Source organism: Diospyros lotus, chromosome 12 (assembly GCF_014633365.1).
Source record: "Diospyros lotus cultivar Yz01 chromosome 12, ASM1463336v1, whole genome shotgun sequence".
Lineage (NCBI taxonomy): Eukaryota > Viridiplantae > Streptophyta > Magnoliopsida > Ericales > Ebenaceae > Diospyros > Diospyros lotus.
In genome coordinates this window covers 886,975-902,117 of record NC_068349.1, presented here as the reverse complement: position 1 = coordinate 902,117, position 15,143 = coordinate 886,975, and the positions used below count along the sequence as shown (strand labels likewise).

General features: G+C 41.9%; 1 protein-coding gene across 1 annotated transcript; it reads left to right on the top strand.

The window, feature by feature from the left end:
* The first annotated feature begins 14,284 nt into the window (after nucleotides 1-14,284).
* On the top strand, nucleotides 14,285-14,647 carry LOC127786751 (protein SULFUR DEFICIENCY-INDUCED 1-like). The gene has a single exon (XM_052314395.1). The coding sequence runs from the start codon at nucleotides 14,285-14,287 to the stop codon at nucleotides 14,645-14,647; it is 363 nt and encodes a 120-aa protein (XP_052170355.1).
* Nucleotides 14,648-15,143: the final 496 nt, after the last annotated feature.

Genomic DNA, 15,143 nt, shown 5'->3' with positions numbered 1-15,143 from the left:
CAAGATGGATCGTTTGACATAAGACGAAAGATTCTCAGTCTAATTGAATTCATTCCTTGACACCAATCGTTGGGCGGCTCACTTAATAGCGATTGATGTTTGAAGGGTCATGTCAATCATGTGATAGGATATTGATAATCAAAAGAACTACAAGCTAAAAATTAACAAAATGACAAGAAAATTGGGCAATTCGAGAGGCCCTTAACTCTCTCAAGAACTCAATAAACAAAATCTTCTCTCTCTCTCAATATTTTCACCCTCTACATATATCCCTCTCTCCCTCTTCAACCGCATTCTATTACGCACATTTGCTAGGTTGTTACACAACCCACCAATTTCCCCCACTCTATCCCTAATGCACATGGCTGACTGTTATGTCAGCCAACCAATTTACCATCCCACCCCTGCCTCTTAGACCTTCTTTGGTAAGTCCCATGAATCAGGACCTATCATTACTCCCCCCCCCCCCCCTCCCCCCAACTTCCACCCTATCCTCAAGGTGGAAAAATGAAAAGTGTTGTTGGATCAAAAGATAAGGCTCCCAAGTAACTTCCAATGGGGGTAGCCTCTTCCATTGCATGAGCACCTCTAACACATATGATGGGGGTAGAGACCACTTATACGCCGGCCCCTAATCCTTTCCTCCACCTTGTCGCGAGCAATTAGTTTCCCTTCTAGGTTGAGAATCTGGTCAACCTTAGTAACCCCAGCCATCAAATCACATCTCATTTTAACTTTGGAGAAGATATGACCTCATTCTGTTTTAGTAAGAGGAATTTTGTGCATGCATGCTTGCAGTGGCACATTCCAGGCAACATTAAGGTCATTAGATTCTTGATTAACAATAGGCTCACTTTGTGCTCTTTTTTCATAACACTCATTTGTAGTAGGTTTTTGTAACGACCCATTATTGGGTTTAGAATTTTAGAATGATATATTAACTTATTTTAGTTATTTTATATAAGTTGAGCAAATTTGATTCTTAATGTTGAAATAGATCTATGGGCTTGTATGTATGAGTTTAAATTAAATGGATGGGATAATGAGTTGGGCTTCAATTTATTTAAGGCAAGTGGGCTAAGAGTTGGGCTTGGGCCTTTAAGGAAATAGAAGATGGGCCATTTATTGGGCTTAAGCCCAATACAAAAAAAAAAAAAAAAAAAAAACCATCTACGCATCATTATTTCCCAACCCCCATTTCTTTTTCTTCTTTCACCTTTTCTTTCACTTCTTCTTTATTTTTTTCACTCCCTCTTTTACTTCTCCTTTCTTCTTTCACTCCTCCTTTTACTTCTTCTTTTTCCTTTACTCCTACTTTCTTCTTTCACTTCTTCTTTTACACCTTCTTTTTCTTCATCTTTATTTCCTTTTCTTCTTCTCCCTCCCGACTTCTTCTTCTTCTTCTTCTTCTTCTTCTTCTTCTATTCTTCTTCTTCTTCTCCTTCCTCTTCTTCTTCCTCATCTGATACGCATTCTTTTTTCTCCTCTACTGCTTCTATTCTGTTAAATTTTCTGTGACAATTGGAGCTTCTGTGCGGGTGCTTCATCTTGATTTATTCATCCTCAGGCAAGTATCCCTTCTTCTTCTTCTTTTATTTTTCTCCCCTTCCATGCATAGCATTTCTATTAATTTTTTTTTTTTTTATCTACATAGTATAAAAATTCCTAAATATTGTGAGTCTATTTGATGTCTCAAAAGGGGTTTGATTCACCCCAATATTATTCTGTGAATGGCATTTTTCGCCTCCATTATGATGGGAGTTTGTTCACCTTCATTGCTCATTGTAGTATATTTATTGGTATATCTTATATGTGAATGATGTCTGGATAATTAATGTCTATACCCGAATGTCCCATGAAATTGTGGAAAAATATCAAGTTAATGTGTGAAAAATTCGGATGCTATAGTACCATACAGTACCTATACAGTATCTCGATACAGTACCTATACAGTATCTCAATACAGTATCTCGATACAGTACCATACAGTACCTATACAGTATCTCGATACAATACTATATAGTATCTCGCTATAGTATAATACCGTATTCGTACAGTATACATACAGTATCTTGATACAGTACCTATACAGTATCTCAATACAGTACCATACAGTACCTATACAATATCTCAATACAGTACCTATATAGTATCTCGATACAGTACCATACAGTACCTATACAGTATTTCGATACAATACTATATAGTATCTCGCTATAGTATAATACCGTATTCGTACAGTATACATACAGTATCTTGCTACAGTACCATACCGTATCCGTATAGTACCCCGCTACAGTACCCATCCGAAAATTTTTATTAATATTAATTAAACATTTACTTAATGTATTAGAGCGATTGTATGGTGGAAAAATAACAATTTTTGCCATAACATTCTTCAATGGTATTAAATGTATATTGAGAACGAGAATTTAAATTTTACATTGCTGGTAAATGCATACATGATGCATACATGTACATGATGCTCATATATATATATATGTTCTTAGCGCACTTATTATTTTGCGCGGAAATAAAGGGTACCCTAGGAGCGCCTGACGCGGGACGAGGTGGACATAGCCCGGCAGGTTGTGCTCAATACATTATGTGTTGATTTACTGATATGATGATTAACGCATATTTTGCATCGTGGCTTATGAGCCTATGGGACTTATACTTATGATGTATGCACTTGTATGATTATACATGAACAAAAATTTGAAATTTATAATTCTATGAGATATGATTTCCGACTTCTATAATTGAATATTGATATGAAGTCGTTGTACACTCCTCTCGGTATCATCATGATTTCTCTTTCTTCATACTGCTCCTTTGTACTAGAACTTGCTGAGCCTTGTGGCTCACTTGATCTTCTTATGCCATTCCAGGTAAAGGTAAAGCAGTCATTAAGGGCGAGTCCAGTGGGACTACAACCCAAGGGTAGTGGTGTACAGAGGCACTCAACTCGGAGATCCTAGTTGCGTTTTGGTGAGGAAGATTGACGAGATTTTAAATTGTTGTTTTACATTAGAGCCTCATATTCGGTTTGTATGGCCTAAGAGCCTAGATGTATCAACATTGGTTTGTAACGAAAGTTATTGATATTCCGCTGCGTGAAAATAGATAAATGTGTGTGTTTATTATGAGGTATTGTTATATATCATCCTTGTGATGACCTCCTTTCGAATGTCCTATGCTAGCAGGCACATTCGGGAGTGGGCCCTTACAGTTTTGGTATCAGAGCGATTAGGTATAGGAGTGAGGAGAGTCTCTGTACACTTAGGATTGGTGGGTAGAGTAGATGTGTGTTTAGTAGTCTAGTGAGACTAAGTTAAGATGGAGTACTAAAAGGTCTTTTGGTTGTACAGGAAATGAGTGGACGTCGAGGAAGGCCGCCGACACGAGCCCGAGGCTACCGGGCAATTCTTGCTCCAGGTCATGATCCCATTCCGGAGCCTGCACCTGTACCTAACCCTACACCACCCCCAGCATCGCCTACTCCTACAGATTCAGTGGCAGAGTTGCGCCAAGAGGTTATTGAGTTGAGGGGCACGATGGCTTCCATGTTGAGGCATTTCGAGGAATTCATGGCCCATCAGGGCAGGACAGGACAGGCGCCGCCGGTAGCAGGGAATGAGCCAGTCTTACAAGAAAATGTTAGTGGTCAGACGTCGAACCCAGTGCAGCAGGAGGTCGAGCCTCAGGGTATGGATGGTAATGCTGGCAGTCAGTTGGTGAGGAACTTCATAGCACTCAGGCCATCAGAATTCAGAGGGGGAAACGACGTTCTGGTTGCAGAAGAGTGGCTGATGGCAATAGAGAAACATCTGCGGACCATAGGATGCACTGATGCACAGAAGGTACAGCTGGCCACATACCTATTTCGGGGAGCAGCTGAGAGGTGGTGGGAGACGGCCAGACTGCGATTCAGGAACAGGGAGCCATCTTGGGCTGAATTTAGGGAGCTCTTCAACGCCAATTATTTTCCCGCCTGGGTTCGTAGCCAGAAGACATACGAGTTCATCGAGTTGACCCAGGGCAACATGTCAGTGGCTCAGTATGAGGAGGAGTTCACCTCCCTAGCACGCTTTGCCCCTGAGTTAGTAGACACTGATGAGAAGAAAGCGACCAAGTTCTTGAGAGGGTTACGAGTGGAGATTCGATTTCAGCTGGCAGGTGCGCAGTTCACTGACTATTCTACACTGGTACATCGGGCATACATCATTGAGAGGGAGAGGAGCGAGCTGAGAGCAGCCCTGACAGCTTCTAGGGGGTCAGGCTCAGCCCAGGGCCAGGGCAATGACAGGAAGAGGAAGGGTGCACCAGGGCCTTCGAGAGGCACGCCAGACATCCCCCCATGCAAGACATGTGGAAAGAGGCATCGTGACCCATGCCGCTACGACAGAGGGGTGACATGTTACACTTGTGGTCAGGCGGGGCACGTACAGAGGGACTGCCCTCAAGGGTCAGGTAGAGCAGGTAGCCAGGAGGTGACATGTTTTAAATGCGGGCGCAAGGGCCATAAGGCCAACGTTTGCTCAGTGCCACCTCAGCGAGGGGGCCAAAGGCCGGGGTATCAGAGTGATAGATCTGGGCAGAGGCAGTCAGTGCCTAGACTTCAGGGGATGGCACCATCATTGGCACTACCATCAGGACAGAGCACCGCAGATGCTGATAGACCCCACATCCAAGGGCGAGTGTTCGCCTTGACTACAGCTGAAGCAGAGCAAGGGAAAGACACAGTGCAAGGTATCTTATCCTTATATGATATTGATGTTTGTGTTTTATTTGATACGGGATCCACACACTCTTTTGTTGCACCTCGGGTGGTATGTCATATTCCAATTTCCAGTACATTATTACCATATTATTTGATTATGACTACTCCGGGAGATACGAAAATGGTGGGTAGTGAGGTGTATAGGGATTGTAAAATCATGGTGCACGATAAGGAGTTTCCGGGGAATTTGGTGGTGCTAGACATAAAAGATTTTGATCTTATTTTGGGCATGGACTGGCTATCCCAACACTATGCTAAGGTTGATTGTCGGCACAAGGTAATTCATTTTGAGTTGCCTCATCAGCCAATTGTTGTGTATAGAGGCATTAAACCAATGAGCTCCACACCCTTGATTTCGGTGATGAAGGCGGAGAAATTAATGCGACATGGTTGCGAAGCATATTTGGCTTTAGTGACGACTGGTAATGAGGACAAGATGGAATTGCCAGATATTCCGGTGGTCTGTGAATTTCCCGATGTATTTCCTGAAGAGTTGCCAGGATTGCCGCCATCGAGGGAGGTTGAATTCTCTATTGACTTAGTACCAGGTACGCAGCCAGTTTCTAGGGCTCCTTACAGGATGGCTCCAAATGAATTGAAAGAGCTAAAGGTGCAGTTGGAGGAATTGATTGAGAAGGGATTCATCCGCCCGAGTGCCTCATCTTGGGGTGCTCCAGTTTTATTCGTGAGGAAGAAGGATGGATCCATGAGATTATGCATTGACTACCGGCAATTGAATCAGGTGACGTTGAAGAACAAGTATCCCCTCCCCCGTGTTGATGACTTGTTGGACCAGTTACGTGGAGCATCCGTCTTTTCGAAGATTGACTTGAGGTCTGGATACCATCAGGTGAGGGTCAGAGAAGAAGATGTAAAGAAGACTGCTTTTCGCACTAGGTACGGCCATTACGAGTTTGTGGTCATGCCATTTGGGTTGACTAATGCCCCGGCAGTCTTCATGGATTTGATGAACAGGGTGTTTAGAGAGTATTTGGATAGCTTTGTTATAGTGTTCATTGATGACATACTCATCTACTCGCCGAGTTTGGAGGACCATAAGACCCACCTTAGGCTGGCATTGCAGAGGCTGAGGGAGAGGCAGTTGTATGCCAAGTTCAGTAAGTGTGATTTTTGGCAGCGACAGGTTGACTTCTTGGGACACGTAGTATCTGGTGAGGGTATTTCAGTAGACCCTGAAAAAGTGAAGGCAGTGATTGAGTGGCCACAACCGACTACAGTGACCGGCATCAGGAGCTTTTTGGGGCTAGCAGGTTACTACAGAAGATTCATTGAGGGTTTCTCTAGGCTTTCCTCTCCTATGACAAAGTTGACTCGGAAGGGAGTCAAGTACGAATGGAACGAGGCTTGTGAGCGTAGCTTTGAGGAGTTGAAGAAGAGGCTAACCTCAGCACCAGTATTGGCTATTCCTAGGAGTGGAGAGACATTTTCCATCTTCAGTGATGCGTCACACTCAGGTCTCGGATGTGTATTGATGCAGGATAGACGAGTGAATGCCTATGCCTCGAGACAATTGAAGAAACATGAGGTGAACTACCCTACCCATGACTTGGAGTTAGCGGCAGTAGTGTTTGCTCTCAAGATTTGGAGGCATTACCTTTATGGAGAGAAGGTGGAGATTTATACTGACCATAAAAGTTTAAAGTACCTTTTCTCCCAGAAGGAGTTGAACATGAGGCAACGTAGGTGGATGGAGCTTTTGAAGGACTATGATTGTGAGATCTTGTACCATCCGGGGAAGGCCAACGTGGTGGCCGACGCATTGAGTCGCCGAGGGGCTTATATGGCGGCTATGAAGACCCAGGAATGGATGCTTTTGAGTCAGATGGGGGAGTTATCTATCTCTGGACCCGAAGAGAGACCTACGGGGTATTGTTCGTACCTAAGGGTACAACCTGATGTGATGGAACAGATTAGGGTGCAACAATCACACGATGTGAAGTTGGCCCAGATCTTGGCAGATGTGGGGAAGTTTTCCCCAGTGGGTTTCAGCCAAAGGGGCGATGGGATGCTACTATTCCAAGATCGGATTTGTGTACCAGATGATGCGGAGATCAGGAACGAGATTTTGGCAGAGGCTCATAAGTCCCGCTATACGATTCACCCCGGCACGACGAAGATGTATCAGAATCTACGGAGGCAGTTTTGGTGGGATGGTTTGAAGAGAGATGTGGCAAGATATGTATCCCAGTGTGCAGTGTGCCAGCAGGTTAAGGCAGAACATCAAAAACCAGCAGGTCTCCTACGGTCGTTGCCCATTCCAGAGTGGAAGTGGGATAACATATCCATGGACTTCGTGTCAGGGCTACCAAGAACAGCGAAGGGGTGCGATGCTATTTGGGTGATAGTAGACCGTTTGACGAAATCAGCCCATTTCCTACCGATTAAGAAGACTTACCGTTTGAACCACCTTGCGAAGTTATATGTGGAGGAAGTGGTGAGATTACATGGAGTTCCCTCTAGTATCGTGTCGGATCGGGACCCTCGATTTACTTCACACTTTTGGGGAGCGTTGCAAGATGCTTTGGGGACGAAGCTAAAGTTTAGTACCGCGTTCCACCCTCAGACAGATGGACAGTCAGAGAGGACCATCCAGACATTAGAGGACATGTTGAGGGCATGTGTGTTGGATTTCCATGGTAGTTGGGATGATCATCTGCCACTAGTAGAATTCGCTTACAACAACAGTCACCACTCTAGTATTGGTATGCCGCCTTATGAGGCACTTTACGGCAGACCGTGTAGATCACCCATTTGTTGGGAGGAGATTGGAGACAGAGCATTATTGGGGCCAGAGATTGTTGAGCAGACATCAGAAAAGATTCGAATTATCAGGGCTAGAATGAAGGTCGCACAGGACCGACAAAAGAGCTATGCGGATAAAAGACGTCGAGACTTGGAGTTCTCAGCTGGGGACCACGTATGGCTGAGAGTGATGCCCATAAAGGGCGTACGCAGATTTGGGGTGTCGGGGAAGCTTAGTCCTCGCTATATTGGACCGTTTGAAATCTTGGAACGAGTTGGCCCTTTGGCCTATAGGTTGGCCTTGCCACCACAGTTAGCTGGCGTTCATAATGTCTTCCATGTGTCCATGTTAAGGAAGTACGTGCCGGATCCCCAGCATATCATCGACTATCAGACTATAGAAGTCAAGGAGGATGTCACATACGAGGAGAAACCTGTTAGTATTTTGGAGCGGAAAGAGAAAGTGCTACGAAATCGATCGATTCCATTTGTTAAAATTCAGTGGCAGCGTCACTCTTTAGATGAGGCTACCTGGGAGCGCGAGGAGGAGATGAGGTGTCTTTTCCCCCAGTTATTCGAGTGACCAGACAGGAATTTGGGGACCAAATTCTTTGAAGGGGGGGAGAAACTGTAACGACCCATTATTGGGTTTAGAATTTTAGAATGATATATTAACTTATTTTAGTTATTTTATATAAGTTGAGCAAATTTAATTATTAATGTTGAAATAGATCTATGGGCTTGTATGTATGAGTTTAAATTAAATGGATGGGATAATGAGTTGGGCTTCAATTTATTTAAGGCAAGTGGGCTAAGAGTTGGGCTTGGGCCTTTAAGGAAATAGAAGATGGGCCATTTATTGGGCTTAAGCCCAATACAAAAAAAAAAAAAAAAAAAAAAAAAACCATCTACGCATCATTATTTCCCAACCCCCATTTCTTTTTCTTCTTTCACCTTTTCTTTCACTTCTTCTTTATTTTTTTCACTCCCTCTTTTACTTCTCCTTTCTTCTTTCACTCCTCCTTTTACTTCTTCTTTTTCCTTTACTCCTACTTTCTTCTTTCACTTCTTCTTTTACACCTTCTTTTTCTTCATCTTTATTTCCTTTTCTTCTTCTCCCTCCCGACTTCTTCTTCTTCTTCTTCTTCTTCTTCTTCTTCTATTCTTCTTCTTCTTCTCCTTCCTCTTCTTCTTCCTCATCTGCTACGCATTCTTTTTTCTCCTCTACTGCTTCTATTCTGTTAAATTTTCTGTGACAATTGGAGCTTCTGTGCGGGTGCTTCATCTTGATTTATTCATCCTCAGGCAAGTATCCCTTCTTCTTCTTCTTTTATTTTTCTCCCCTTCCATGCATAGCATTTCTATTAATTTTTTTTTTTTTTATCTACATAGTATAAAAATTCCTAAATATTGTGAGTCTATTTGATGTCTCAAAAGGGGTTTGATTCACCCCAATATTATTCTGTGAATGGCATTTTTCGCCTCCATTATGATGGGAGTTTGTTCACCTTCATTGCTCATTGTAGTATATTTATTGGTATATCTTATATGTGAATGATGTCTGGATAATTAATGTCTATACCCGAATGTCCCATGAAATTGTGGAAAAATATCAAGTTAATGTGTGAAAAATTCGGATGCTATAGTACCATACAGTACCTATACAGTATCTCGATACAGTACCTATACAGTATCTCAATACAGTATCTCGATACAGTACCATACAGTACCTATACAGTATCTCGATACAATACTATATAGTATCTCGCTATAGTATAATACCGTATTCGTACAGTATACATACAGTATCTTGATACAGTACCTATACAGTATCTCAATACAGTACCTATACAATATCTCAATACAGTACCTATATAGTATCTCGATACAGTACCATACAGTACCTATACAGTATTTCGATACAATACCATATAGTATCTCGCTATAGTATAATACCGTATTCGTACAGTATACATACAGTATCTTGCTACAGTACCATACCGTATCCGTATAGTACCCCGCTACAGTACCCATCCGAAAATTTTTATTAATATTAATTAAACATTTACTTAATGTATTAGAGCGATTGTATGGTGGAAAAATAACAATTTTTGCCATAACATTCTTCAATGGTATTAAATGTATATTGAGAACGAGAATTTAAATTTTACATTGCTGGTAAATGCATACATGATGCATACATGTACATGATGCTCATATATATATATGTTCTTAGCGCACTTATTATTTTGCGCGGAAATAAAGGGTACCCTAGGAGCGCCTGACGCGGGACGAGGTGGCCATAGCCCGGCAGGTTGTGCTCAATACATTATGTGTTGATTTACTGATATGATGATTAACGCATATTTTGCATCGTGGCTTATGAGCCTATGGGACTTATACTTATGATGTATGCACTTGTATGATTATACATGAACAAAAATTTGAAATTTATAATTCTATGAGATATGATTTCCGACTTCTATAATTGAATATTGATATGAAGTCGTTGTACACTCCTCTCGGTATCATCATGATTTCTCTTTCTTCATACTGCTCCTTTGTACTAGAACTTGCTGAACCTTGTGGCTCACTTGATCTTCTTATGCCATTCCAGGTAAAGGTAAAGCAGTCATTAAGGGCGAGTCCAGTGGGACTACAACCCAAGGGTAGTGGTGTACAGAGGCACTCAACTCGGAGATCCTAGTTGCGTTTTGGTGAGGAAGATTGACGAGATTTTAAATTGTTGTTTTACATTAGAGCCTCATATTCGGTTTGTATGGCCTAAGAGCCTAGATGTATCAACATTGGTTTGTAACGAAAGTTATTGATATTCCGCTGCGTGAAAATAGATAAATGTGTGTGTTTATTATGAGGTATTGTTCTATATCATCCTTGTGATGACCTCTTTTCGAATGTCCTATGCTAGCAGGCACATTCGGGAGTGGGCCCTTACAGTTTTTGATTTTCAGCAATTCCCATTCCAATGACTACATCCTTGATTATTGATACAACTTCCCAGCCCCTTGACTTTGTCAATTGTTTCATGGCTGGCCACTTCTCAACCTCATCATGAAGTTCGCCCAAATTCCCATCATTAATTAAGATGTTTGGGTCAATCCCATTGGGCTCCTCAACAGAATGCAAATTGAGCCCTTGACTTCTAGAAACAGGCTACCCTTCCACCATCATAACCTGATTGGACGAGACACCCTCCCGCTCATGATGGTGAGAATACATGGGAGGCCCTCCATTATCAACCAACCCCCTGTAAAATTTCTGAGAAACATGGCTAAGAGTCAAACCATCTTCCCAGACAACCTGGACTGTGTTAGAAAACATTGATCTGATCATACGCAGCGGAAAATAAAATCTGATTTTATTGGTATCACGTTTTTCAAATCTTACGGTTAAATCGAAGATATAAAACGAAAAGTTACCTCGAAACGAAATCTGATTTCGTTGCCGATAACCCGCCTGATATCTCCCACGCGTGAGATGCCGAGTCGGTCCACCCGAAATCGTCAAGACTTCAATAGACTTGAGAGAAAAAGGGACTCGAAAATTTTATCTAAAATTTCCATTTTGATTCAACTAATTGATTCGTTGGATTTTGGGTTTAATGTTATATTTATAGACAAGAAACCCTAAAACCCTAAATGCTATTGGGCCGAGCTTTAGGTGCTAGCAAAAAGCCCAATCCAAATTAATAATTAAATAAATAATCATATTACTTATTTAATTATTATTATTTCTTAAATAATTGCATTTATAATTTAGTAATTCCATAATTAATAAATTTGCCCATTTTTCTTTTAAAACGACTTCTATTGGGTGGGACTTTCTGGGTTCACAATTAAATTGACAACGAGAATTAATCAATTATTAATTCTCGTAAAACATGAGTGACATCTAGCAATATGTCATGATTACCCAATTTAATGTGAAGCGGGAATGTGAACTTTACACTACGGTGCCCTGCAATACAGTCCCTCTATCATACTATATCCTGACGAGATATGAGATCACGGTCAGTAGGTCAAATCTCTCGATCTCGTCGTATGACCAAATTCAATAATCACACTTGACTAATATGACACACCCTCTACGGAATCCAAATTTAGTCGTCATATTACCTCGGCCAAGGATTTATCGTCAAGTGACTATTGGATCGCATAGGACATCCTCCTCGTATATCTCGAGGTGATAGATTCCATGTCTGATGCACACATACCTCGTGTGTCACTGAACTAGGCACATAGATACGTACGGCTATCCCTGATTAGGACAACCATATAATATCGCTGATATCCTAATCCACTAATACACAGATATCCATGTCATCTCAGGTCTAAGGACTAATGCAAATCCGTAGTTAATATTAAATCATTTACCCGTGAGATAAAACCCATGTGATTCAATATTAATAGTCTCGTTCAGTGAACTCGTTCCTATAACGAGCACCCACTCGTCTTCCTTCTGTATCTTATACAGAGTGGTACGAGACCCACCAATCTTGTCTTTCGGTATCTTATACCGAACAAGGAGAAAGACGATGTGCCAGCCTTTGCGAGTTACTAATTATCCAAGTTAGGAACCCTATGGCCAGGAACATATTTATAGTATAACGTATTGTGGATTATCCGTCTCGATTATTCTTAACAATTAAGAATGGTATCCACTCCTTATTATACTAAAGGATATTTGTATGTTCAATTTAAATCATATTGCAATTTCAATTAAACATAAAACTTGCCATTAAATAAGGTTTAAAGAATTACAAGATCAAGCCCTATTGTGTCACTAGAACTGGTCTTAAGGGCTTATATCTAACAGACTGTTGATGGCGCCCTCTTCCTCAGCAAGATGCTCTCCTTAGTTGTCATCGAATCGGCCGTCCGTGGCCTTTTAAATGAACCGATCGTCGGCTGCCCTTCTGCCTCGCCGTGGAACTCCCCAACACCATCGTCGTCGGCAGCCACTCTACCTCGCGACACCCTGTTATGCTCAACCGCCAACCCCCCTTCAATATGTAGCTCGTCTGACTTCTTCCCCATGCCTTCTTGCATGGACCTTAAGCGATTCCTCAGCAACCCCTCCAACTCTTCCCAGTTTCTCACCCTTCGTCTCCGTTGCTCGCACTGGACACATGAAAGTGCAGCACCCTTCAAACACAATGCTGCTGTGTCCATCTTCTCCTCGACCGCCAACCCATTCACCGCAACTCCCAACTCCTCACCTGTCGCCTTAAGCTCCCCCCAACTCCTCAACCGCCGCCTTTGCTGCCCCCACTGGAACCCAGCAAGAGTAGCTCATTCGAAGCCGAAAGCAGCAGAGTCTAACTTCTCTGCATCCGACAACTGAATCACGGAGAAGTATCGCTCTGCCCGAAACACCCAACCGTCCGAGTCGTCTTCTTCAATCACCGGCATCTCCAGGTGTCGGCCCCTTCCTTCCGACCTCCCATAGACGTCGTACTCACCGCCAGCTTCCTTGTGCCGATTTCCCAGCTCCGGCATGGCTTTCTCAGTGAGGGACGACCCCATCGGTAAGTGCTCGACAATCTGTTTCGCCTTCCTCTCGTTCTCCTAGTCTTCCTATCTCTCCTCGTTTTTCCTCTCCCGTTCCTGCTCTTCCCACCTCGTTCTCATCCAAGCGAACCGTTCCAGCAAGCTTGCTGCCTTCTTCCCTACCGATTAAACCACACTCCTCATAGCATCAAGTTCCTATTGCATGCCTTCCATCCTTCCTTCCAATTTTCCTATTCGGTCCGTCAAGTTCACCATTAGGATCGATTATGCTCTGATACCAATTGATAGGATACTGATAATCAGAAGAACTACAAGCTGGAAATTAACAAAATGACAAGAAAATTGGGCAATTCGAGAGGCCCTTAACTCTCCCAAGAACTCAATACCAAAATCTTCTCTCCCTCTCAATATCTCCACCCTCTACATATATCCCTTTCCTCCCTCAACCGCATTCTATTACGCACACTTGCTGGGTTGTTACACAACCCACCAATTTCCCCCACTTTATCCCTAACGCACATGGCTGACTGTTATGCCAACCAGCCAATTTACCATCCCACCTCTGCCTCTTAGACCTTCTTTGGTAAGTCTCATGAACCGGGACCTATCATTATGCTGAGTCAGAAATGTGATGTGAGCTCCCGAGTTCTCTCTCAAGTAGACTATTTAGAAGAATATAGATGCTTTAATTGTATAGTCTAAGTAATAATAGTTCTGCACAAATTCATGATAGTTGTACATAAATTTAATAATAAATCTACTCCATACAATAAACCATTATTAGTTTTCAAAAATGTTATTTGTACAAACAACTAGGTTACCGAGAGAATGACCGAAAGTATTAAATGATAAAAATGCCCTCACCTAATTTGTCGCTACCACCTCTGGATGATGCTCAGTCAAGTTTCATGAAATCTGCACTTCTCCTGTTTGTAATGCCTTGATAATCGATGATGAAGTCTGATCTATGAATTTCAATCAGACTTTATCATCGGATGAAATTCTGTTTGATCATCGGATTTGTCATCTTGTCAGTACATTTACCATGGTCCATTAATTTTTAATAGAATTATTATAAATTTATATATATCATGTAAATATATAAGAATTATTTCCTTTTTAATGCATTGCTTTGCATGTGACCGAACAAATCAATTGTTTTTGGTAGGGGAATTTGGGCTGGGCCTACATACAGAAAGCAAATTACATGGCGGCCGAGGTGGTGTACAAGAAGGCCCAAATGATCGACCCGGACTCGAACAAGGCCTGCAACTTGTCCCTGTGCCTGATGAAGCAGGCCCGAATCCAGGAGGCCCGCTCGGTCCTCGAGCCGGTGTTGTCAGGTAAGCTACCAGGCTCACACGATTCCAAGGCCCGGAATCGGGCCGAAGAAATATGGGCTGACTTGGAAGCCCAAGAACCCGTGCCATCAGGCCTGGTGGGCCTCGACATGGAGGATGATTTCATTGATGGACTTAATAAGCTGTTGCAAGAATGGGCTCCCCTGCGATCAAAAAGGCTCCCAATCTTTGAAGAGATCTCTCCATTTAGACATCAGCTGGCCTGTTAATTTTGTAATTCCCTTGTGATTAGGCTTTAGGGAATTAATTTTAGTGACATAATAATAATAATATATAAGACATAGGCAGATGTAAATATCTTTCTGGAAAATAGCTCTTGTTTTCCTTCCTTTGTAAGAATAGAAATGGATTTGCTTATTTACGAGGACTCTTGAATTTCATCTTTCTTTAACTTGGCTGTATAAAGCTGTGATGCACGGGAATGGCTCCGTCTTGGCATTTCAAAAATATTTCTTGTTTTTTAAACTCTAAAAATATTTTAAAACAAAAAACACTTTTGGGTTATTAATGTAATTTTAAAAGCATTTTGGGACTATTTACACAAAAAACTCTTATATTCTTTTTTATTTAGGCATTTTTTTGTATTTATATTTTTTTAAAATATCATTTTTTTTATTTTCATTTCGTTTCGTTTTGTATTTGTTTCTCATTTTCGTTTCGCCCAACCTAATTTCTAAATATATCTCAAACTAGTTCTTGCTACAA